The sequence below is a fragment of the Sardina pilchardus genome, chromosome 13, assembly GCF_963854185.1.
Source record: "Sardina pilchardus chromosome 13, fSarPil1.1, whole genome shotgun sequence".
NCBI classification, from domain to species: domain Eukaryota; kingdom Metazoa; phylum Chordata; class Actinopteri; order Clupeiformes; family Clupeidae; genus Sardina; species Sardina pilchardus.
The window spans coordinates 8,914,739-8,941,146 of NC_085006.1; the positions used below are offsets into that span (position 1 = coordinate 8,914,739).

Here is a 26,408-nt window from a genome sequence, read left to right on the forward strand (position 1 = left end):
CAAAGATATACAGCAATCTGAAATCCATATTTTCCATCCCTCCTTTGACGTTAATTGTGAAACACTATCACGCAAAGCAAATGTTTAAAAGCATTTACCCCAGGAAGACGATATTGGGCCACGAAAGCCACACCAATAACATCATGTCACCCAATGAGAGCCACAGTGTGGGTGTAAACAACTTCCTTCAACATTTTATTATTGCTTTGAAAACAATGGAAACCAGTAAAAGCCATGCAAATAGGGTGCTATAAAATGAGTAGTGTGGCTTCTCTCTCAATTCAGTCTACCTTCAGTGGGACTAGAGTGTGAAAATACTGCACAATACTGACATTACTGAGAAGACAATGGCCCAAGGTAACACCATCTTGCTTATAAGTGACTGGCATAAAAGCTGTGTCACACAAGGTGACTGTATCCTTAACTCAAAGGAAGGGATACACACACACACACACACACACACACACACACACACACACACACACACACACACACACACACACACACACACACACACAGCGGCCCATTTTAGATTGTGCAGCTGAAAACACTTCACTCTGACGATCCCAGCGTTGTTTAATAGCTGGGACATATGCCCATGTATGAAGTCACAGAGAGTTTACTCAGGCTAAACAGATGTCAGTGAGAACAAAGTAGAGATACACTGGGTCAAATGATGGGAGAGGCCTGGCTCACTCACAAAGGCAAACCAGGACGATGCTCAGTGAAAGAAAGACTGGTTTCCTCTGTATTCATGTGCATAGGAAGGCTTTGCTTTGACCCAAGACCAAATAATTACCAACACTGATCATTTCATTTGAAAATGTGTTTTTGTTTTACATGTGTCTCTATTAGATTAGATTAGATTAGATATCGGCCTATGGATTACACTGTGATTATGCATCATTACATTCTAAAATTAAAAGTAGGCTTATTCCGAATTAAAAGCTATCTTGAGAGATTAGCCTCTGACTGGCTTTAAATATCTTCCTCATTTCCACTTGGAAGCACATATTTATTTGCTTCCCCATTTTACAAAACAATGTTGAGGGGACTGAGGTAAAATTAGGACCTTGGGGCGAAATTAGTTATTTTCATACCTTTTGCTATGACTCAAGGCCCTCCAAATGCACTCAATCTGTGAGACGCTAACAACCTGGCTGTCTGCTTTAACGAGCACTGAAGTAGTTTGCGTTGACAATGGCCTCCCCTTCAACCTTCATCCCTCACTGGCTGTGGGCACAAGAGCACTTGTCGGGGGAACTCTCCAGTTTCCAAACTCGGCAGAGTCTGAAGTCAAGGGCCTCTTCGCCACGCTAGAGGAGTAAGGGAGAGAGCGAGAGAGAGAGAGAGAGAGAGAGAGAGAGAGAGAGAGAGAGAGAGAGAGAGAAAGAGCATGAGATAGACAGACAAAGTGAACAAGAGAGAGAGAGAGAGAGAGAGAGAGAGAGGGTCGGGGGGGGGGGGGGCGGGGCAGGTGAGTGGGAGCCCACACAAGGAGAAGCAGGTTCACTCTGTGACTCTTGAGATGATGCGCAGTGTGCGGTTGCTCACTAGCCTGTGACACCGAGAGCAGACGAGCTGAGAGGCTTTGGGGTCTGGCAAACCCTAACCAGAGGACAAGTGTAAAAATAACAAGGCACAAATCACGAGTCAACTCCACAAAGGGAGAAACCCTCTTTGTTTTCTGCGCAAACAGGGGAATTTTTTACTAATTCTGCCCCTTGGAGTGATTTAAGGCCAGGTCTGAGGAAGGGCAGAAGAAGGAGGGGGGTATTTGGAGGAAAGGGAGTCTGACACAGAAGTAGAAATATTCTGGACCCTGCATTGTTTACAGAATGGAAACGTGAGCCCCGGTATATCCTCCACAGCGCAATGCACAGCTTGACCACCGACAGAACAAGACTCCATTGTTCGGTGGCCGCCTGAAGTAAGCTGAGGCGGTCGCTGGTGGGAAAGCAAATGCTTTAACGAAAGATCATGTCCGCCGCCCCCTTTCTTTGGACCAAACGATACCTTAGGCCGAGACGCTTATTAATGAAATCTGGGGAAAGTGTTCCGACTCCGAGAGGAAGGCAGGTCATTTCGGAACAGTAGGCCTGTGATTGTTAACTGTGCAGCCTCATGAAAAGGAGTTGAAAAGGGACTTAGGGGAGCAGTGGGAGAGAGAGACTGGATAAGGGGGGGATTATTCCACTGAATGTAAAGTAAGTTAGGAATCGAGTGCATTCATCACTCTGAAACTAGGCTACTGTCAGAATCTCTATGAGAAGTTGAAATTGACTGCAAAGAGATAGTTCATTTTAAGTAAAAGCCTACACAGTGATGTCAATTGAATATGTCTCATGTGTTGTATGTGTATATGTGAATTATAATGGGGGGGGGGGCTTTCTTAATGAAGCCATCGCTATGCACAGATTTGACAAGTCATCTATAATTACTGGTTATCAACTGCATCATAACTCAGACCCTATCTCATAGTCATGTGGAATATAGTTTGCAAGTTGAGAGTTACATTTTTTCAACACAACAAAAAATAAAAGTGATCTATTTTTAGGTGCCATTCACTTGGCACATGTGAAACCTCACTATGGATTTGTCTACTCAAGAAAGCTGCTTGTTAAGAGCGGCACCTTAATTGCCTTAGCCCCAGATCCTGTCTCATTAGTTTACAGATGATGTCAGGGAGAAGCGAAAACATCCAACTAAGCCTTTGTCTGGATCTTTCATTGCTACTCACTACAGTATGTCCCACCAGGACCCAGACCTCCAAAATATTTATGGTGTGAAGTCTGAAATATTAATTTTGAGGAAACCTGTTTAGATTGCACAAACATTTAAATGTGATTTAGGGGAGAGTGAACATGGAGAATGTGAGTGTGTGTGAAAAAGAGAGAGAGAGAGAGAGAGAGAGAGAGAGCAAGAGCGAGAGAGAGAGAGAGAGAGAGAGAGAGAAAGAGTGTGTGTCTTGGCAATCCCGACCACACTGACAGCCCATGTGTTGATCAAATACGTGATTTGCATTAATGATGATGATGGCATAGCCTACACTGTTACACTGCCTGCCTGCCTAGTGCCTCATGAGAACTGTTCCAGTGTGAAAGAGCAGGCTAGTGCTGTGTCAGTAGTGCTGAGGGGCTTTGAGGGCGACTCGACTCTGACATGGGTGGAGGCGGCGATCGTGGAGCTCTCTGCCGGAGCAAAATGGACAAGTCATGGTCGGCGAAGGGGTTAACGGGTTACCATGGCAACGGGTCGACGGGTATTTGGCACACGCCGCCAGGACACTCTGGTCGAGCCTGTCTGCAACAGGCGTAAGGTGAAGGGACAGATGACAGCAGGAAACCCAACCAACCAAACACACACACGAATGGTGGTGGGGTGTGGGGATGTCTGAACACTGCCAGTAATCTCCAAAAAGACAGTGTCTTAGCAAGTCAAATGGTTTTAACCAACCATAATAAAGAGATTACAATGTTTTTCCAGGCCACTCCTTGATTAGCGCGCACACCACATTGTGTTTGCTCTGTCTACACTGGAATTTGTAATTGCTCTGGCTGCAACCACTTGGACATTGAAATCCATCTCTGAGGGGGGCCCAGAACATTATTAACACAGCGTGACTGCCAGCGAATCTCAAAAGCAGTAGTCTCCCTTCTTCTCAGGGAAGGGCTGTTAACAGCAACAAAATACACAGCAGCGCTGCCAGTAATTCAAAGAACAAAATGGTAGTAACCGTGGTGCATGTTGTGTAGACCATTAGTTTGAAAAGGCCGACAGGAAAAAGGGACCTAGACTCAGCTGTGTAACAGCTTTAAATATCCTGAGCTCCCAGTCGGCCTCCAGGGGTGGGTGCCGCCGTGTTCTGCTGCCTTGCAGGCCCTTGACCCACATTAGTGAGTGACCCAAGTGGAGATTGTTCAGCATCTCGGTATAGGCACTGGCTGGCCTGCCAACACCCTCCCCACCCTCTTTCTGTGTGATCTGTTTGGGCTCAGATATGGAGGTGACAGACAGACACGGTCTCATGAGAAAAGCCACAGCCTCAGGCTGCCGTCTACAACTGTCAAGATGCTGAATTATGAAGAGCAAATTTCAGGGGGGGAAAAAGCAATTCGTTTAGATGTCAGCATGATAGGAAGATCAGACCCAGCGCATACTTGTGTGCCTCTGTGCATGGCAGCACACAGCAGTGTTTCACCACACACAGGGCTTTCTCCGGAGTTATCTCATTCTCCACATAAAGCATTCAGCTTTCATCTAGGTCGCTCAGTAATGTATGTGCTTTCTTACTGCCAAGAATGTGTAATAAAGTCAAGGGGAAAAGCAGTGCATCTTGGCGTTGACAATATCTCCAGTTTGCTCTCAGGGCAAATAAGATCGACACAAAGATCTTGTGTTAAGATTTAGGAATCATTTTCAAAGAACATGCAGCCCCCTATAAACCTCCGTAACACTTTACTAGGATATTCCACCCATCGACTATCTACATATGCTCAGATTATCAACCCACAATCTGTTGGCAGTCTGTTGAATACAGTTTAAGGTTATGATTAGGGATTGGGTTTAGTAAAGGTGACATTAACTCTCTGTTGGTGGACTATCCAAGTTAATTGTTGCCAACCTCTGTTTGCTGAACTGTGACTTCTTCACCATTTACATGGCTAAATTAAAAAAAAAAAAAAAATGTGGTGAAAGGAGCACTTTTTGCAACCCAAGACTTCATCTGTAGAGGTGGGCAAGCACTGAAGAATGGCCACATCAGCCAGGAAGAAAACATAAGCATGGATGGATTCTATCATTAAAATATATATATATTTCTGGTACCCAGATGACACACTGCGTGTATGCGTTTGCCTTTTCTGGCACTGGCTGCATTAGGGGTGAGCTGGCAGACCGTATGGCCAGAGAGGGAAATAAAACCCGGTGGGCATTTTTGTGCCAAAAAGTGCATTTTCAATGCCAGCAGTCTAAATCACCCCAGTGGGTGTCATTGCTGATTTCAGCATTACTAGAAATGCTACTCTGGCTAGCTGTCAACGAAACCAGCGCCCAGACAGAGTTGGGCTGAGTTCTGTGCTGACATTACAGCCACTGGGTTTGAATCTGGGCTGTAGCTGTAATAGCAATAAATTAAAAGACTAGTGTGGATTTAAAGATGATAACTAAATGGTGTACTACTATCTTATAATTCTCATGAAAACGTTTTTAAAATGCACAAGTACGGCTGTAAAAGAGTAGAGTGGAAAATCAACAGAAAGCTATGTATAGAGTGATACTGTACATGCCACTGCAAATGTATACGGTATGATGTACTATGACATTATCTGTGCACTAAAAAAATACAATAAATAACATAATAACACAGACAAGCATCTTAACTCATCTAAACCACTGAGAAACTGAGAAAATGCAGTAACATACTGAAGTTTTGTGTAGTGCACAATATTTATTTTCATAAAGAATGAAATTTGAAGACTGCTATTTTATTATTTATTTTATTCATTATTTATCTATTGACATTGTTTGTGCTGTATTACTGACTGTGCTGCTGAACTTCATCTCATAACAAACACATTGCATTTCAACTGAATAATATCACCCCACAAAAAAGTTAGTGTAAACATTATTACCTTTGTCCATTACAACCTCAGACCTAAATGTTCTGATATTTTTCTAAAAAAGAGTATTACATTCTCACTGTGCAACTTTGAAAGTTGTGTTAAAAATGCTTAGCATATAGCAGTAGTCCCTAAAGGCTCAATACATGTTTTCGGTCCCAATGATTAGCAGCAGGTTTAGGATGTGAGACATCCTACTTGCCACATACAGAGTCTAGATGGCCAAATAATGCCATCTAGTGTCAGACAGGATCAAGTACTTTTTCCCTCAAGGAAGGAAGACCAAAATTAGTTTTGCAATCTGGATGTTTAGCACCAGATGAAAATAAAACAGATGGGGGAGTAAAGATAAGGAAGTTAAGATGTTTTTTCTATTATACATAATGACAAACATGTATTAGAGGCAAGATAAGATTAAGAACAGATCAGTTATAGTTCGCGATTCTGCCGCAAGGTTGACAATTAAATGACTGTGACTGTGCTCCTGAAGCAGCCGCATTGATTGGCTGGAACAGTGTACCGCTCCGTTTTAAGGCACTTTGTTTTACATTTCCACAGAGCCAGGAGATAAACAGTGCACGCATTGTAAACAGACAGCATGGACTGCTAGAGGAGCATGAGGAGCAAGTCACTGATTTAGACAAAAAGTGTGTTGGATTACAATTTCAAACAACTCTTTTAGGTTTAAGAATTTGAGACATGAAAGAGACAAATACATCTCCTTGAAAGCATGTTCTACACTCAATGATTGTGATAAAGTGCAAGAGATAGAATAGAAAGGTAGAATAGGAAAATACAATTCAGTACAATGGCACTTTTATCAGTAGTATAGTTACAAAGAAGTGCTACTATGTATGTAGGTTAGTAAACAAAGTGGTTAATGCCCTTATGATGGATACGATGCTATTATAAAAGTATTAGTGACCATTTCATTGTGTGGCAGTGGAGTTGGAAGTAGCAGCCATCACTCTGGAGTGTCCTGTAAGTCAAGAAAACAATTAGTTATCTGAAGTGAACCATCATCAATATTGTCCTAACATAATGCGAATAGATAATCTTTTTATGGATTTCCATAAAAAGCAACTTCCCAAAATAGCAACAGCAAATGCTGAACTTTGTGTGCTGAATAATATGTAACACACACACACACACACACACTCACACACACAAGCACAAGGAGATAGATAGAGACAGATCACTACTTAATCAATCCCCTAGGGGAAACTGTGGTGTTGCAGCAGCAATTTACTTAGATAGATCACAACAAATCCATAGTTTTACACAAACAGACGTGAGGTATAGTGTATATCATGAATATATGATGTACCATCCTTTACCTTGAGCAGCACCACCAGCAGTGCAATTAGCAGGGCTAGCGCCACCATGGTGGCCAGCACAGCCCAGACGCAGGTGAACCGAGCACAGCTGCAGAGGCGAGTTAACATGAAGAACTTGGCCCTCTTCAGCTGAGCGGTGTTCTGGGGCGGGTAGCGCACCTGGTTCATGCCCTCCATGGCCAGGGCTTTGATGAGACAGGACCTGTGGTGACTAAGACGGTCGAAGGTGTGCTTGCCGTGGTAGCCACCCATCCCACTGTTTCCTACGCGGTGGAGGAGGAGAGAGGCAGAGAACAGGGAGGAGGACAAAGCTCACTACTTGTTTTTTCTTTTTACTTTCTTAAAGTCTGTTAGTCCTACACATTTACTTCCAGTCAGAGTAGGAAATGTGGATTAGGAAAACTAAAACAGACATGGCTACAACAAAGTGCCAAGGAAATAATGAGACGGTTTACTTGTACCGGAAAGAGTTTATAGCGACTTTATATTTATTGTGAGCTACCATGTTCTGAAATGCTTAGTCTGCAAGCTATTCAAAATAGATGGCAAAAACAACAAAAATGGCTCCAGCCACATCTCAGCCCAAACTTGATGACTGGCCAGAGGCACAGTATGCTGAGACCAGAGCTCCTGAGTGCAAATACTGCTCTGCGTTCAAACAGTACAGAACAGGGGAGCTGTGAAATTGGAATGGCCTTGTAGATGACAAAAAAAACCAAAACACAACTGTCACCAACTACATAGCTATTTTTACATCGAAATCCAAATAAATGGGGAATACAACACACATGAATGAGTTTTCAATAGTTTTGAGATTGTCTTGAAACCCTGTGATGCACATTGCCAAGCATAGGACCATCACAAACTAATGCACAGGTCATCATAATTTATCAGAAAATACAAATATGCCTTGAGTTTTGCTGATAGAAAAAAACCTGGTTAACACTATGGAATATGGAACAATATGCAAACAACAATGTCATCAGTGTACTGTCTATGCGGACATCTCCTCAGTGTAAGTCTACTGCTTGCTTAAGATTTGCAAACCTTACCGACACCACCAAAGGGAAGGGAGTTGATTGTATAATGCATGATGACATCATTAACAGTCACTCCACCACTGGACGTCTCAGACAGCATTCGCTTTATCACCTGAAAAAAAGACAAAAGGTAGAACTGCTGTGACACTGTTCATTGATATCTCTTACTTATCCAGTTTGGCTGACACAGCTGAGATTGCGAAGGAGTCTGGGGTCACTGCCTTCACTTCCGATTTCCAAAGTGTGCAGCCAGCAGTTAAATTAAATTTAAATTGCTCCATGAAACTATTACCAGATCTTCTCTGAGGTACAGCACTGACTAAAAGGTCTCTAATGTACAGTAAAGACCATTACTGTGCGCTTCTTAATTTCCGAAGAAAAGCTATATGACATGCCGTTTTGATGAATGGTGCATTGTCACTTTAAGAGCACTGAGTCTTTATATGCTCATGAGGCCTTTTTGCCAGCGCTTGTTTACAAGCCTTGTCTGTTTGAGCTACACTGACAGCCCAATATTAACAATAATATGCACAATATTAAGTTGTTGTAAGCAGCCTTCATTGCTTTGGAAAAGTAAGTGTGTAATGACATGTTGCTTCAAACTAATTATTGAAGACTGACCAATTCCATTCTACAGAAGGCAAAGTAGTAGACTAGTCTTTAAATTTGTGTCCATGTTCCAAATCACATCGATTGCAACCAATGTTAAAGAGCCCTCTCACCAATCTGAGTTTAAAAATGGTCAGTCGTGGGAACCAGATAACCTTGCAAATCATAACCTCCTGTAGCCTCGTCTTTGTTGCCTTCATGATTTCCTTTAGCTTATCATACTAAAAAGGAGATAGACAATGGCAAGCCAGCTAGAATCTGCCACTCTCTTTGCCTCTCTCCTGTGCACGCAAGATGTTCCCAATTAAATGGAGCAAGGATTTGATTCAGACATTGAATGTAACGTGGTGTTGGTGCATTTTAACGTTGTAAACATTATCAAGGAACTAGGCAGTTTGCAGTAAAGGCTACTGTGTATTGAGTAAATGTGGGTGCCCCCTTTGTTCTTTGGTGCCCTACGCACAATACATGATGTGCGTGGTGGGAGCAGTGGCACCGTTTCTCCTCTTATCAGCTGACTGAGACCAAAGGCCACTGACGGCGGCTTTGGATTTTTGTCACAATGTATGAGCAAGAAGTATTAGTAGGACATGTGGCCTAGTAATAAACACTTTTTAAAATGACTATCCATGACTGTCTTTCTCATATTAATAATATATAATATATTAATATATATTCCCAAGAAGCAACACACCCTGTGGTACTTTGGAATGAGCTCTTAGGAACATTGGGGATTCCCAAGAGGCAACACACAACGACACTTTGGGCTTAGTACCTTCTTATCCTGTGAGAAGACATATAGAGCCAAGGGCTTCTCCCGGTCGTTGATGAAGCGAATGGCCTCGTCCACGCCATTGATGGAGACGATGGGCAGGACAGGCCCAAAGATCTCCTCCTGCATGAGCCTGGCATGGGGGGACACATCACGCAAGATAGTGGGGGCTGAGGAGGACAAAAGAGGAGGATGTCAGACTAAGAATAAAAAACAGCCATCTCTGTTTGAAACAATAATGAAAGCCTCACTCTACCGACTAGATCCTCATAGCAGATATCTACATCAATGTAATAAACTTGCTTTAGAAGCACAATGGCTTTGACCACTGGATCAATAGATTTGTTCTATTTCTTAAGATAACTTTCTCCAGGGTGCACATATTTTTCAAGGACGTTTAAACTTATCTTCCTGTTATGTATGTGTGCCTCTGTCCTGGCAAATTCTAATCAGAGCATGTTAGTTTTTATTGTGCCAGAGAATATCACATGGAATTGATTTTCCGTGCTGATAAGCATGTACCATATTATGACTGTCATATACAGTACATCGTATAAAGACACCTTATTATCTGCCCGAGACTCCCAACTGTATGTGCCTTTTTAATTCCTTTACAGTTGGGATTGCTGGATAATTTTTTTTTTTTTTTTAAAGATTATTTTTTTGGGCTTTTTATGCCTTTAATGGACAGGACAGTAGAGAGAATGACAGGAAGTGAGTGGGAGAGAGAGTCGGGGTGGGATCCGGAAAGGACCACGGGGCGGGAATCGAACCCGGGTCGCCGGCGCACGGCGCAGGTGCCCCAGCCAGCCGCGCCACTGCCGGGGCCGGGATTGCTGGATAATTGCTACCAAGTCGAATACAAATGTTACTCATACTCAACGTGTTATTTCAACTTCCTTACCAATGTAACATTCTTCTCTATCATTCTTCCCACCCACAGTCACAGAGCTGCCTTCCAGGAGAGCCATGACACGATCAAAATGGTGCTGGTTAATGATGCGACCATAGTCTGGTGAGGTTTTAGGGTCTTCACCGTAGAACTCCTGCAATTACATTGGCATACATATGGAACATCTGCTGAAGACTACACTCATGACAACATCAAACACTTTAATTCACCTGTAGTTATGGACAGTGGACACTAACCCGCAATGTCCGCTGAATCTCTTCAACAACTCGTTCTTGGATGCCAGGCTCACACAGGATGTAGTCAGGTGCAATGCAAGTCTGACCACAATTAGCAAACTTTCCCCAAGTGATGCGACTGACGAAAGAAATCAGTACATCAGATTAAAAAAAATTCAAGACATCACAGTGGCTTCATATTGGAATAGATTGTGTGTTTGTGAAGGTTGGAGAATTTACAAGAAATTGATGGGCATGCTATATTGAAACAAACAAGAAAATGAAACCTGGCATATTCCAGTCAAAAGTCAGCACTCTAAATGTGCAGTTCCTAAAACAGCAAAATGACTAGCAATTAGTCATCACAAGTCTTACCGACAGGCAATGCTGAGGTCACAGTCTTTGTCGATGTAACAGGGGCTCTTCCCTCCCAGCTCCAGGGTGACGGGGGTGAGGTGGCGAGCGGCCGCCTCCATCACCAGCTTCCCCACAGTGCTGTTCCCCGTGTAGAAGATGTGGTCGAACCGCTGCCCAAGCAGCTCCTGGGTCTCAGGGACGCCTCCCAACACCACGGGATACATCTCCTAAAAATGTTAAAAAACAGAAGAAAATATTATATATAATATAATATTCTTTATATATAACACCCCTAAATGTTCATTTGTGCAGCTCACCGAATGGTTACTGGTCTTCAACGATCTTCTATAGCAAGTTTAGCAGCGAATTACAGCTTCTGTCATCTTTTATCAGGGATTTTCGAAATCCCGGAAATACTTTTTCAGATACCTCACAACCGTGGGTGCCTAATATAACACAACAGAATTTGAATTTCCCTGCGAAACTTGCTATAGAAGATCGTTGAAGACCAGTAACCACTCAGTGAGCTGCACATTTTTTAAAAACGAACGTTTAGGGGTGTTTTAAGGACAGAATAGTCCATGAACAAAGCGAGCAATGTTAAAGCCATACAGAGCTCCATTCTAAAGCTGCCAAATTCCACAAACAGGCTCAATCGTCGAGATTTCGGTGTCAAACACTCGTTTTCATGCTAGTGTAAAATACGGAACTATTCCTTTAAAGTCTAATATGATAATAATATAATGAATGAATAGAATGTCTTTGGAATGGGCCCAATGAACTAACTATTTGCCATGCATACTGTAGTACTTGTAGGAAACAAGTCAGTACATGTCCCAGTATTTTTAAAGACCAAACACTGCAGCAACTCCTGGAGACGAGCAACAGTATGAAAAGAGTGGCGGTAAGGTCACTACCACTGGCACCGCCACACACAGAGCCAAGATGAAAAATAAAAGCCACTAAAAAACACTAATTACAGAGGAATAGAAATACAAGGGAGTGAACCTGGTCCAAATACTGAGGGAGCAGTTCCTTGAGGAGACTGGCAGAGTGCTTGCTCAGCTCAGAGGGCTTCACCACAGCAGCATTTCCTGCCCAGCAAGAATGAAACAGAAAGGCAGAAGAGACAGAAAATAGAGGAAAGAAAAACAGAAGAGAAATAAACAGCAAATGGAAGTGAGAAACAACATCAAAACAGATGACCATAAATAACATTACTGGAATCAGAGGACAGGATTCTTATATTTAGTAGTTTATGTCCAGATGTTTTTGTTATGTGTTCTTCTACATATGAGATGACTGTTTGCATTTATTTCTGCTAATGTACTGTAACGGAATACACTGTAAAAAAATAAAGGTCCTTAAATGGTTTTTCATTTTTCATTGTTGGTATGGTTCCATAAAGAACCATGACTTTGTGTTGAACCTTTACTTTAAGTGAAACGTTCTTTACATTGGAAATAGTTCTTCAGAAAGACTATTTTTTATATCTATTTGCCTTTTCTTAAATAATTCTTCAAAGAACTATCTTTGAAGCCCTGCAAAGGTTCTTCTATGCCATCACTCTGAAGAACCATTATTTTGCGTATCTGTGTCAATGTGTTTAGAGATAAGGGTGAACATTACGGTTTTGCACTGTTTCACTGTTCTGCATGGGTGCATCCCTTGCATCAGTAGCTATCTGCTCTAGGTTGCCAAATTGGCACTAATCAGGGTCTGATTCAGTGAAGTCCACAAATGGGATGACCAACGCCATCTCCCGTCAGCTTGGAAGAATATATTTCAACCCTGACTATTGTATGAAATGAAACTCTGCTGTGTTTTTCCAATCATTGCCTGACTGGGTCTTCATTTATCTGTGGCATCAAAATGACTACCAATGGGGAATATTCCAATATGCCAGTCAGCATTCAGTCAGGCGCTTTTTTAAAGACTAGAGACTAAAGCGGTTTAGCGAGTGGTTGGTACCGGCAGCGATGGCTCCGATGAGAGGCTGCAGCGTGAGGGCCCACGGGTAATTCCAGGCTCCGATGATGAGCACCACGCCCAGCGGCTCTGCTTGCGTGTACACCTGGTCCGACAGTGTGAGGAGGTTCTTCTTGGCCGGACGCGGGGCGGCCCAGTCTGCCAGACTGCTCTCTGCCAACTTGATGTCATTTTCCAGCCCAATTAGTTCGAACAGAGGAGTGTCAAACTGGCTCTTTGTGCGAGAAGAACACCCAGGTTTATTCAGTTTAATGATTGCTCCAGTTACACATTGTGTCAGTTAGACATTAGAAGCTGAGATCTGCAAATAAATACTAAAGCTACTGACCACAGACTAGATAAGAATGACATTTCATAAACATTTGAAACATTAAAACAGTCAGGCTACTACAGTAATATATTCCTTCCAAAAGTCGAATTGTGCATTTTTAGATGGATAAACGAGGTCGTATCAATATTAACTGGTTGATTAGATCTAAGATAAGGCTTACTCGATGAATATCCTGTTTGAGAGCAGCAGCTATCTCCGACTCCTTCTCTGTGATGAGCCTATGCAGGCTTCGGAGTTGCTGAAGCCTGAACTGCAGGGGTCGCGACCTGCCTGAGAGGAAGGCCTTCCTGGCACTGTCCACTGCCTGCTTCTCCATCAGTAAGTTGCGCTCCCACCCTCTTTTCACAACGGCAGAACAGCAACTTGGCTGGCTAACAAATGAGGAGATCTGGTAAAATGAGGGTAAGTGCCACAGTAAAGCTGTGCACAAACACAAAAAAAAAAAAATCATGATGCACAAAAAATATATGATGTGGTGTGGGGACAAGCATGAGATTAAACATATTATACAAATAAATAAACATTGTGTGAATGTAGGCTATCAATTAAAAAATCACCAAGACATTTTTATAGTTCATGTCTTATTATTTAGACATAACATCATAACTTTTGTTATGGTCATAGGCCTATAACGGGATATTTTCTTGCTTTGTTGACATAAACATTAGCCTACTCACCAACAGCAGGACAAATTTGCATAGGACTAATATGGCAATAATAAACATTATCAATTAAATTGCCATAGCCCTAATCTAAAAGCCTAATAAATAATAATAGCAATTGTTTGTATATCTTATGCAGAATATTATCAAGTTTGTATTATGCAGAAAAAGTGTTTAGTGTTTGTTTACGTTTCATAAAGATGTCAAGCTCGTTTCAGTTCGCATGCAGCGCGATGCAGCCCCCCAGCTGATATAGAGATAGCGTAGGCTAATGGCAAAATTTGTTTGCTGTAAGTATCTTAGTCAAAGGAATTATTGACGCAACTTTTTTTCTATTTAACCAGAGCATGCAGCCTAAACCAGTTAAAACGCGGTGTGGGCTGCAGTTGACTCAGCCCAAATAACGGCATTTACGAAGATCATCTTCCCGAAAGTGAAAGCCTCAACACATTTGAATACAGACAAAACCTCCGGAAACTCACATAGGCAACCATTTAGGTTACTATTTTGCCCAATACTAAGACTGAATCTTGCACCGTTAGCTGCAACAACAAGCAACTTATCAAGCCGGCTATAAGCAAACATCTATAATAGTAGCCTATGGGGAACAAGCGAATCTTTGAATTCCTCGGGAACTTACCCTCACAAGAGCTCGGCCCGTAGTAAAATAGCGAAAATGCAAGAGGTAGGCTACAGCCTTGTATGACCCTCGTTGTCCGAGGGCGGCGTATGAAAGACACGATGTATCAGCACCGGACGATTTGGGATGGTACTGCAGACGTGATTCTCTGGTATTGAATTGCTGTAGGCCTAGTAATTACTACTCCAGACCAAACGTCTTTTAACTTCCATTGTTTACTAGAGTTATTTGAAACAGCGAAATAAGGGTTTCAGAAACCACCCTATAATGCAAACAAGGTCACCCAAAATGCACTTAAGTTAACAAATCAAAACTGAATACCGTTGCAAAAAATAGCAACTCATTATAGCCTAATAGGCTACATTATTCTATTTTTTCTGTATATAATAATCCGATTATCTGATTACTACTTTTATTCATTGTTTCAATTGACAATAGAATATCATGTTTTTACAGTACTAAATGTTTAAGTGACTTAAAAACTGGCTATGTATGCTTTTGTTGTAAGTGTAAGATAATGGAGCAAACACATATTATTAAAGAACACAAATGTTTTTATTGTATTGAAATGATTTGACCAAAATAAATACAACGGAATTAATAAGGTTATTACATGTGAAATGATAACCACATTTATGAATGTGCAATGTAGTAGGCTATATCTACATGTCCATGTAGACTCTAGAGAAATGTAGGCCTATGTAAATGAAAGTATAGGTTATTCATAACTATACTATAATTGTTTCAAACAAAGCAACTTTGAAGCTAAACTGTTCATTATAGTATGTACACATATATTATATGTGTAATGCAGAATTACTGAACAAATATTTATGACTGAATTATACAACCTGAATATGTATAGGGGCAGAGACTACAACCAATATATGACTTTCGCTGTTGCCGTCAAGGTGCAGGGTTATTACACCTTTGGTCGTAGGTTGGAGGGCATGTGTGATGACGGCTCTCTCGCCTTATCTTCCTGCCATATACTGACATCTTATTCTGTCCAAGGAAGACATGGTGATATCCACCGAAAAAACGGCAATCATTCGTCAGAATTCTGAGGCCTTATCTCAAGAACCTCTGAGAAAGGAAGAGACAGAATCAGACATTGTCATGAGATACTGCCAATTAACCGGTTACAAACAAAAACACAGTTGAGAGCGCAGGCATACAGAATACATAGGTGATGTTTACAAAGGTAAGAGGTTATTTAAAACAAAAGCTCCATTTAGTGTGGTGGCACTGTAGCATAGCGAGTAATTAAAGCTGGAAGATCATAGGCCTCTTTGTGCTTTGAATTCTTCAACAAGTAAATACATTGTTTGTGCGGAACAAAGGCATATCTGTTGGTGTTTTTCTGGATCAGAACACCGGAGAAGGGAATCGGCAGCAGAGGAAAAGGGCTATTTAAATGTAAAAAAAAAAAAAAACTATTTCAGAATTAAAAAAAGTGTCCCAAGCACATTTTGAAGAGGTATCACATTTTTTCGTCTAAAACTAACAAACTAGCTATCAGCCAATATATTGTCCTTGCGAACAACAGCACAGTTGGCTCTGGTAAAAGCTGTCAATGGTGATATATTTGGCAACATGGTTCCCCAAGTCTTGTTCATACATTTTCATTGAGTTTTGAAATCAGAGCACAAATCTACATGGTAAATAACTAGAGTGACTGGTGAAATGTAGACGGTTCCTAACATCACCATGAGCCATCAAAATGAATTTGAGGATGAGACAGAAATAATACCTGCTTTACAAAAACAGACCTGAGTAAGATTAATGGTGCCATGGATGAAACAAATGTAAAAAAAAAATAGTCCAGCACAATATGAACTGAAATAATGAACTGATTCTAGGCTGAAATCTAGCAAGTGGAGAAAATCCTTTCAATCAAAGTTTAGAAGGCTGTTTCAGTTCACTTTAAACTTGTGCTACAGACAATGAAAGCTTACCTGGACTACAAATGCTGCTAAAACTGCAAGCACAGCCACCTTAGCAAACTGCCGCCACCGGCCCAGGTTGACCTGCCTCAGGAGGAAAACCCGGGCCCACTGCAGCTTTTTAGTGGTGTGCGGCGGGTAGCGCATCTGATTCACCCCCTCCATATTCAGCTTCTTAATGAGACAGCTGCGAAGATGGCTCAGCTGATCAAAGGTATATTTGCCATGGTAGCATCCAATGCCACTGTTGCCTGAAACAGGATGGGTATAAATCGAGGAAGATCAACGCTGTGACAATAACAGTGTGTGAATAACACAAGGGGGACTCCTTACCGACACCCCCAAATGGTAAGTCACTGATGGTGTAGTGCACCAGACAGTCATTGGCCAACAGAGCCCCGCTTGATGTTTCTGAAATCATTCGTCTTATCAGCTAGAAGAGACAAAGAACAGTAGTCAGGTGAATCAAGTATAATAATAAACTTACATACAATGGAACTGGTATGAGCAGTATATGACTATAATAACATTAGTAAGGTGAAAGACAGGAAATAAAAGTGTGAATTTCATTGAGCACTATAACTATAAAGGTTAGGAGGATAAAGTCCTCCTGGGGAAAGTAATAACATAGTCCCCACTGAGGAAACGGTTACTATTTGATCTACTTCTTCTGTGTGTAAGGTCTACCTCAAACTAACTAGCCGAGAAAAACAACCTGTTTTTTTTTCATTGTTGCTGGCTTCATCCAACAAGAACTCAATAAAAAACAGTTTTATTGCTACCGGTATATTACATTTTGGTCTCTAAATGAGCAATGGATTTTCCACTCCACCTTATCGTTGGAGGAGAAAACATAGAGGGCCAGAGGCTTCTCCCTCTGGTTGATGAAGGAGATGGCTTCCTCCATTCCGTCCACAGTAATGATGGGAAGCAGAGGCCCAAAGATCTCCTCCTGCATCACCTTGGAGTCTGCCGTCACCCCCTTCAAAACTGTGGGCGCTGATGTGAAGGGAAAAACAAGGTCCCAATCAGATCCCCCTCACTCCACACAGACTGGTATCATAATCATAATCATAGGTATGTGTGGTTAGGCGAGGGAGGAGTGCGAGTACCGATGTAGCACTGGGATTCGTCAGTGTCCCCCCCCACGGCCACAGAGCTACCCTCCATCAGGGCCATCAGCCTCTTGAAGTGGCGCTGATTGATGATGCGTCCATAGTCCGTGCAAGTCTTTGGGTCATCCGTATAAAATTCCTGGCAACAGAAATCAGTCCATGAGAGCGAGTGAGCGAGAGAGAGAGAGAGAGAGAGAGAGAGAGAGAGAAAAAGAGAGACAGAGAGGGAGAGAGGAGCAAGAGAGGGTTCATTAATGAGTCAGACAATGAGCAAGTCCATTTGCAAAAAGCGAAATAAGTCAGCTATCAATGAGGCCTGACACTGAAGGAGATTTTGATGATTATTGAGAATGATGAGTCAAACGCCGCCATGAATGAATTAATCAGTCATCAATTAGTGCTAATTCACTGACCTTTATGCATTTAGTGATCTCCTGAATTACACGGTCCTGGATGCTGGGCTCACAGAGGATGTAGTCGGGAGCAATGCAGGTCTGGCCACAGTTTACATATTTTCCCCAGGTGATTCGGCTGTCATAGCACACAACAGCAACGTTCACATAATTACAACTCAGATGAAACAAGAAAAAAGACTTGTGGAAAACACAAATGGATTGACAATAACTCCAGAGCAAGGATAGGTGGACAGATGTAGCACAAGCAAGATATTAGTGGTGGGGAAAAAAACTATTGCGTTCAGTATCGCTATATCTTGTGCTCACAATTATATCGATACAGTAGCTCAAAGTATCGCAATACTTAATAGAATCTAATTATCTATTTTACTTTTATTTAAGTCGAGTTTACTCAGGGTTTACTCTAATAACATTAAATGTGTTTATTATGCCCACAAGGTGGTGCTTGTTGTAGCGTTTTGTTGTGCATTCAATGACAATTTGAAATAAAAAAAAGGCATCACAATACACAACGCTCTGTCTTCTTTCACGTCGAAAGTGTGGACACATTTAGGTTCTCAACAAAAAGCTAATAGTAAGTACCTTGACATGCATCATGCAAGTGTGTTGAACAGTCTTATTTTCCTCATTTTTCGTAATGCCTTCGAATAATATGGGAGACATGAGTAACAATATATTGCAGAATCGAATAGCAATACCTGTTGTATCACAAATTAAGAATCGCAATAATATCATATATCATATATAATATTGTGGCCAAAATATCGCAGTAGTATGGAACAATCACATTTTTGCCAATTCCCACCCCACAGCAGACACAGCAAAGGTAAGGTGCCGTCCTCCCTCCTAGAGGGGTAGGTGATGGTTTGTACCACCAGATATAGAAGAAGTTGAAATCTCCGTCGACACTAGAATAAGTGATAACCAAGCGTGCAATTTTTGCTTCATGTTTTACCACACTTACCGACAGGCAATGCTGAGGTCACAGTCTTTATCGATGTAACAGGGGCTCTTCCCTCCCAGCTCCAGGGTGACGGGGGTGAGGTGGCGAGCGGCCGCCTCCATCACCAGCTTCCCCACAGTGCTGTTCCCCGTGTAGAAGATGTGGTCGAACCGCTGCCCGAGCAGCTCCTGGGTCTCAGGGACGCCTCCCAACACCACAGGATACATCTCCTGGTGGGCGAAAAACATTCATTCAACATTAGGAATCTGATGCCCCTTCCAGCCTAGCATCCTGATCTGGACCAGGGTTATTTGAACAAGGCATAACCATTGTTTCATCCTCAAAACCATGTCTTGTCAATTCAGATCAATATTCCAATTATTAATTCTCTTTAGTTTTTGCCACCCCTGGTGAGCACTCACGGTGCACAAGAAGCATGGGACCCCTGATCGACTGTGAATACCCTGCAGCAGTGTAAAACAAAGCGTAGGGGTTTATAAATTCAAACTCAAGATCCTAACCTGATGTGCATGAAAACCATGGCAGTAAGAGTGCATGAAGCTAGCAATGGTGTGAAAGACCAGACAGAATGTTTACTTCAAAGCTCAAACAAACAGTGATGATCATTCACCTTATCATAGAATTCCACCAGTGAGACACAAATCAGTCAACACAAATCAGGATGCCTGCCTTTGCTCACCAGAGCTATCTTAAAGCCTAATGAACCAATCAGATTAGATTAGAATCAAATGTATTGTCAATGCACAAGTAAGGACAACTAGTACAACAAAATGTAGATTAACATCTACAGCCAGAAGCGCTTTTTCTTTATAGAAGTGCATAAAAAATGCATAAATGCAGGATTGGCATGCCATTTTTGGGGGGGGGGGGTTTGGCACTTTTCAACACTTGCTGTAGGACTTTCCTGTCAGCCATTGTACAGTTTCCATACCACACCGTGAAGGAGTTAGTTAGAATGCTATCGATGGTGCAGTCATCTGGATAGAGCAGCTCTTTTTCAGTTTTCTGAGGATGAAGAGGCGTTGTTGAGCTTTCTTATATGAATGGGTGATGGGTTGAATATGCCGGTGAAGACTCCAGACAGTTGCTCAGCGCATGTTCTCCACACACGCCCAGAGATGCTATCTGGGCCAGTTGCCTCCCGTATATACACCCTGCTCACTGACTGCACATCAGAGACAATGCTTCCTCTAGTGGATGAGATTGGAATCTAGCAGTGTAGTGTCTCATCTCATGAGCACCTGTCCTAACAAATGTCTTTTTCCATGATTATTCAATGGTGCTGTTGTATGTGAATTGAAATACTGCAGCTTTTTAACCACACTTTATTCCTTCCTCAGGTTTTACAGTACTTTATTCAGGCAAACACTGAGGTTCAAATTCTGCCCTCTGCATTTACAACACTTATACATTAGCAGCTCTGTCATTAGCAATAGGGCTGCACGATTTGAGGGAAAATATCAATTGATTCAGTTCAATATTCCAAATGTCTCAATCTTCAATTTGTGCCACAAATGATTGGTGAGCACGAGTGGTGCAAGAACCACTGCACCTCCGATCGACTGTGAAGCTCACTAATCAAGAATTTCTGTGGCCCTCACCCACTGCGCACACCAACCAACCAGAAGTGTCATATTCAAGGAGGATGAAATTCATAGAGAAGTCAGAAATGTGACAAAACTAACTGTGCATGATTATTTATAGCATTGCATTGGTTCATATTGCAAATTTGATTTTGATTGTGATAATTGTGCAGCCCTAATTAGCAACTCATGTCAAGCCATACCAGAACTCAGCCTGTGTTCAGCCCTCGTACAACGCAGGCTAAGACAGGCACGCATTACCTTGAGCTTTTAATACTAAAAATCAACATGGATTTTAACCCTGGCCAGACACCACTATACAATTATCCTGCTTTAAGACACACCGTACTAGTTGGTAGTGGAGGTGGGTTTTACCTTGTCCAGATAAAGAGACAGAAGCTCCTCCATGACTTTGGCTGTGTGAGAGCTCACCTCTGACGGCTTCACAACAGCAGCATTGCCTGAGGACATATGACAGACATTAAGATAAAGATTAATCCCTGGAAGGAATAGGCCAATTTGGAGCCAAAACACCATTGCATAATCATAGCAGAAGCTTCAAATCTACATTAGGCTACAATGACACAGCACAGATTTTAGTGTGGACACTTTTGAAAAGATATCCAGCCGGGATTAACACATAACAACATTGCTTTGTTCCAGTATACACACATATAATTAGGGAGGAGTGGTGTGAAGGAGGAGTGCCAAAAAAGGCTTGTTAGGAATGAAGGAGTGGCATAACTGGGATTAGTGGCATTCTCTGAGCACCACACCTGCAGCAATGGCACCAATGAGGGGCTGAAGAGTGACTGCCCACGGATAGTTCCACGCTCCGATGATGAGCACCACACCGAGCGGCTCGGGACGGATGAACACCTCGTCCGAGATGGTGAGGAGGTTCTTCTCCACGGGTCGAGGGGCCGCCCATTCCGCTAAACGGTCCACTGCCAGGTTGATCTCCCCCTCCAGTCCGATCATCTCATACAGCTGTGTGCCATTTTCACTCTACATGGGCCAGTAGGGGTGCAGTAGAAAATACATCAAGTGACCAGCAATGCACAGCATAGGCCTACACAAATTACTATATTTTGCAACCTAGACTTCTACATGGGCACCACCGACCTTATGGAGATCATTCTTGAGAGCCTCAACAATGTCTGTTTGCCTCTCTGAGATGAGCCGAAGGAGGTTTTTGAGCTGGGTTATTCTGTAAGACAGGTCTTTAGACCTTCCTGTTTGGAAGGCCTTTCTGGCTTGTTCAACGACTTGCTGCTGGCTCGACATTCCTAACAAGAAGGGGCATGACAGATATGATTAGATAGGAATATATGATTATATATATATATAATATATGATTATATATATACAGGAATATATGATTAGATAAAAGAGATGTCGCTTTCATCCAAGCGCAGCCGCCTATATCTATTCCTAGAAGAAAAACTGTCACTGTTGGTCATCATGATGTACAACAACTGATAAAAAAAAAAACATTGTTGTCCTGTTATCCTCTATTGCTAGAGCACAGTTATATGAGTTTATTTGTTGGCCCGTAGGGTAGCTGTTTCTACATCAGGGGGTAAGCATCGTGCGCTGTTGAATACCGCTACGATAGATCACTTTCAGCTTTTTTAGACTATAGCACCCAACTTATGTTGCTCTGTTTTCGTGATGAACAAGACGTGCTGACCGTAAAATAAATCGATAAAACACATACATTTATGAAACACAGCTTAGAAGAAGCAGGAGCACACTTACCAAAGAGGAAATATGCTACCTAATCACATTGGTGCCTGGTCTTAAAATTCCCTGGGCTGGTCATTCGTAAAGTCCTGTGTGTTGGGGTCAACACAACCACAACAGCAGCAGTTCTCTGAGTCCGTCTACGGAGAGCCTGTTCACTTCCTATCAATCTCCATTGTACGAATTTAGTTGCAGTTTCACCAGAGATCCACTGGGGGTGATCGCGGGCGAGTGCAAAATGAAAGGGAGCCAATGGAGCTAGACAGCTAAATTGGTCTGTTTTACTTGATTGTCGTTTAAAAAGCCCAGATTTTATTGTAGTCTCTGCAAGTTCAATATAGATTTAATTTGAACGTTGAATGAACAAGTACTCATGTCCTTTCGATTTCTTACAGATTGAGTTGTTGTTGCCCACAATACGCTAGCATTCTGCTAATGAATGGTGTCTTTGACATTTTTAAAAGGCTTTGTAGAGCAAATAAGCTACTTTAGAATAGATGATACCCAGCAGGATGTATTTTCTTTGCCTCCTCATTCGAATGCAATATTCAAATTACTAGACAAAAAAAATGATATCCCGAGAAAAGTGGATTTTGAGGGGTACTGCTCATAGATCTCCATTCATTCTGCACTCGCCAACTAGCGCCTTCACGTGGAACCAGAGTAGGTACTGCGACCAGTTCAGAAACCAGAAGTTTCCCCAGAGTGAGGGTTTTGAACTTGTTATATTCTCTGGTTATGGCTTTGAGCTGGCTAAATGTCAATAGCTTAGTCTACTCTACCGCCGCCTGTCGTGTCGGAAGCGCAACGGCCGCATGTCAATGATATTTTCCTGTAGGGTAGGCTATTTACATTATCGCAGGAGCAGCTGAGCCCTCTGTGTCGTCTGGGGGAAATGATGACAGGGCAATTCAGTCAGACACATATTTTAATGCTGGAAGTAAGAAAGTAAGCTTATTGCAAGCGTTTCCTTTAGTCAAGACCACCAGTCCATGGTGAAATATGTTTAGGCCTATTTGTGGATATTGGGTTGGTTCTGCTTGGTGAATCTAGACCCTGTTCGTCTGGGTTCCCAGACTTTGGAGTGGATGAGTAATTTAGGAAAAGGTGTTATGAAAAGTAAGTTTAAAACCACAAAGCAGCATTTCAGTAGTTTTAATAGCTCTGCTTTCATTAATTGCATTTGTTAAAAGTAGGCTAGTGGTCTGCTCTAGCCTCTTTTTTCCCCTTTACCAGTTACTTAAAAGACAGAATAGATAAGAATAAGAACAACAATAACATCATAATAACCTTGACGATAAATAATGATAATAATATTAACAGCGTTATTATCATCATCATCATTATATATATATATAGCCTATTATTATTATTATTATTATTATTATTATTATTATTATTATTATTATTATTATTATTATTATTATTATTATTATTATTATTATACCAAATCATAAAATACAAACTGTTGTCAATTTTCAGCTTTTGAGTGACATATTGCCACCAGATGGCGCAAGACAGCTTGTCTTGCCCAGGGAGATCATCTTATGTGCTATGCATCGAACAGTTGGTCTATATATTAGGCCAACAGTTGTCAGCAGGGTTGTAGTGGAGGCTAAATGCAAGTAAACACAGTGAAATTTCAGAGTTTATCCAGCTCTTATATTATTAGAGTTTATCCTTCTCTCAAAAGAATTTAAACTTTTAACATTCAAAAATCACACTGTAGGCTATTACTCATTCTCAATATGGGAACTCATCAACACTCCAGGAACCATTTAATACCACTGGTATTGTTATAAACTTTGAACAATAACCTCCACCATCATCAAAGATGTTCTTAATGTCTTTCATTAAAAAAAAATCCGATACTGCTTTATGCCTTCCACATAGCCTACCGTGATCACAGAATTCATTTACCCACCTCTTATTTTTTCACTACAGCCCTGGCTGTCAAAACTCATAATACTGACTAAGTTGTCAGGACCATATGATCAGGCAATCTATGACTAAAGTAAATAATATCTGATCAGATTAAATGTTGTTCAAATTAGATATTGAGTAGACAAGACTGTTAGATTGTCCAAGCCTACAATTATTGTTATTAATGTGCATTCCTCAACATACTCAGTACGCCTATAGGATGTTGGGTTCTCACTGTTCTTTCACAGTCTTCTTACCTACTTCATATTACCTTTTCTGGTCAGAACTGGTATAACTGGGTGCCATGCCATTGTCGACCCCTGAGTTAGGTTACTGAAGATTTTTTGTGCAGCCAAATGAAACAAGGTAAAAACAGACTAGGGCTATGGCCAGAGCGCAGAATATTGAGAGGTGTTAATATTCACACATAAACTAAAGCCAGGCTACAATAAGTCCCCTTATGCATAGGCCAATGCACCCAAATGAATTGTTGTTTTCCTTCCCTTCTCTTTTCAATTTTAGGCTGTAAATATGTATATATATAATATAAATAGGCTATATATAATTTTGCCCATGGTAGTTATTCAGGTATATTCAGGTACTCTATAACCTTAGGATTTCTTTCTTGATTTCAGTTCAGCCTATGTGTTTAATTAAAAGGGGGAAAATATGTCAAACTGTATGTTAAGACCAACGTGCTTATTAACGTGAATGCTTCGGCGGTTCATTGAAAGAACGAAAACAATCTTTAACTGCAATCTCGTCATACTGGGGACTACATTTCCTTGCGGAAGGAGCACCACAGCCCTCGCGGAAGAATATACATTTAAAGAGAAGTCCACACATTACGCCAGTGACATTGTATTGCTGCTGCTGCACCGAGGGAAGTGGTCTGTACAAACATGATACAGATACAAACGTGACAGAAACGTGTTTAACATCTCGACTGGAGCACAACATTTGCAAAGAAATCGACTGCAACACGGGAAACAGCAAGCTAATCTGGCTAATGTTAGCTGAATCATCGTAACACACAGTTGTCCCTTTGTGAAGTGGATCTCTGGAGCTGCTGACAAGAATATTCAAAGAAGAATATATCGAAGAGATGCTTCAGTTTTGGGATTAAAAAGAAGATTGTCACGTGGACACCACAGTTCCATTGAGAAAAATAGACTTTTCTTCATAGAACGTCTTACTACTGGGAAAGATCAGAATGAGAAGCCCGATTTGTCATTGTGACAACCTTACTTCCATTCTTCGACGATCCCGAGGACTCTTGTATTCTAATCTCAAATGCTGACGGGATAGAATATCATACGCAAGATATACCTGAAAACCGTAGAGGATTTAAACCACACGCCTTGTTTGTTTGTAATGAGCACATACATTGTTTGCTAGCGAGCACCTTAAGGTTAGCTACCATATTAGCCTGATAGCAAAATATGTCAGTTGTCTTTGCCAGATAACTAGGGACACTGATGGTTTGTTTGCAAATCAGGAATACGAACTAAAATCATGTAGTTTGTCAGAGTTGGCATACGAGGGCCATTGACACAATACAATGTTAGCTCTCCTTGGCTGGTGACTTGCTTACGAGTTAATTGTATCATGAAATGACAGCTGGACGCTGCCCATTATGTCACCTTGATTGTCAAACATGAATATCAGTAGTGTATCGCAACATAACAAGCCAAGGTGCTGGTAAGAAACGGAGCATTGCTAGCAAAGCAATGATACATTGCAGTGAGGGTCATCCCATCATCGCGACGTCGAGTAAGAGTATTCTAGAGGTTTTATTGGACTGCAAAATGCATCGGTCCATGTTCGTGTAATCGGACCGTCTCGCTTGTGCCTGTTTCTGTTTATGTGCAATAGAACCTGTCTGCAGTGTGGATTATCTTGTAATGATATTGAGATTGGAAGTCAGAGATTCAGAATAGAATAGAATATCTTTTCGTTCAATGGCCAAATAATATCAGTCAGCTCAGTGGAAACCGAGCAGCCAAGCATTATCATTGAAATAACGTGCTTATTTACTCGGACACTGACTAAACATGGAGACGGTGGGAGACTTTGAATATAGTAGAAAGGACCTAGTTGGACATGGAGCCTTTGCCGTCGTTTTCAAAGGACGACATAAAAAAGTAAGTTATTTTATCCCTCATTATTGACTAACCTACATTTCCTTTGCACGTTAACCCTGATCTTGGGGTTTGTGCACTCAGAGCA

At 41.6% G+C, this 26,408-nt stretch overlaps 3 protein-coding genes across 5 annotated transcripts in view; 1 reads left to right on the forward strand and 2 right to left on the reverse strand.

The window, feature by feature from the left end:
* Positions 1-5,493: 5,493 nt before the first annotated feature.
* LOC134099439 (aldehyde dehydrogenase family 3 member A2-like) lies at positions 5,494-14,566 on the reverse strand. Of its 2 annotated transcripts, none has more exons than XM_062552312.1 (11): positions 14,487-14,566; positions 13,345-13,555; positions 12,836-13,067; positions 11,873-11,958; positions 10,883-11,091; positions 10,529-10,646; positions 10,284-10,425; positions 9,383-9,549; positions 8,011-8,110; positions 6,959-7,221; positions 5,494-6,600 (listed from the first exon to the last, which is right to left on the reverse strand). In XM_062552312.1, exons 2-11 carry the CDS (start codon positions 13,498-13,500, stop codon positions 6,586-6,588), a joined length of 1,488 nt encoding a protein of 495 aa, XP_062408296.1. In that variant the 5' UTR covers positions 13,501-13,555; positions 14,487-14,566; the 3' UTR covers positions 5,494-6,585. The 2 variants fall into 2 exon arrangements, with proteins under 2 accessions (XP_062408296.1, XP_062408297.1); XM_062552313.1 differs by having other exon boundaries at positions 13,345-13,572; positions 14,487-14,542.
* A 453-nt stretch (positions 14,567-15,019) lies between these two features.
* Positions 15,020-22,842, reverse strand: LOC134099440 (aldehyde dehydrogenase family 3 member A2-like). The gene is made up of 11 exons (XM_062552314.1): positions 22,272-22,842; positions 21,636-21,799; positions 21,287-21,518; positions 20,886-20,971; positions 18,928-19,136; positions 17,961-18,078; positions 17,545-17,686; positions 17,265-17,431; positions 16,766-16,865; positions 16,445-16,683; positions 15,020-15,572 (listed from the first exon to the last, which is right to left on the reverse strand). The coding sequence occupies exons 2-11, from the start codon at positions 21,795-21,797 to the stop codon at positions 15,558-15,560; spliced, it is 1,470 nt and encodes a 489-aa protein (XP_062408298.1). The 5' UTR covers positions 21,798-21,799; positions 22,272-22,842; the 3' UTR covers positions 15,020-15,557.
* A 2,219-nt stretch (positions 22,843-25,061) lies between these two features.
* ulk2 (unc-51 like autophagy activating kinase 2) overlaps positions 25,062-26,408 on the forward strand; it is a 32,662-nt gene continuing 31,315 nt past the window's right edge. For both annotated transcript variants that reach the window (XM_062552397.1, XM_062552398.1), the window contains exon 1: positions 25,062-26,323. In XM_062552397.1, the coding sequence (XP_062408381.1) occupies positions 26,234-26,323 (90 nt within the window). In that variant the 5' untranslated portion in view covers positions 25,062-26,233. The remainder of the gene's footprint in view (positions 26,324-26,408) is intronic.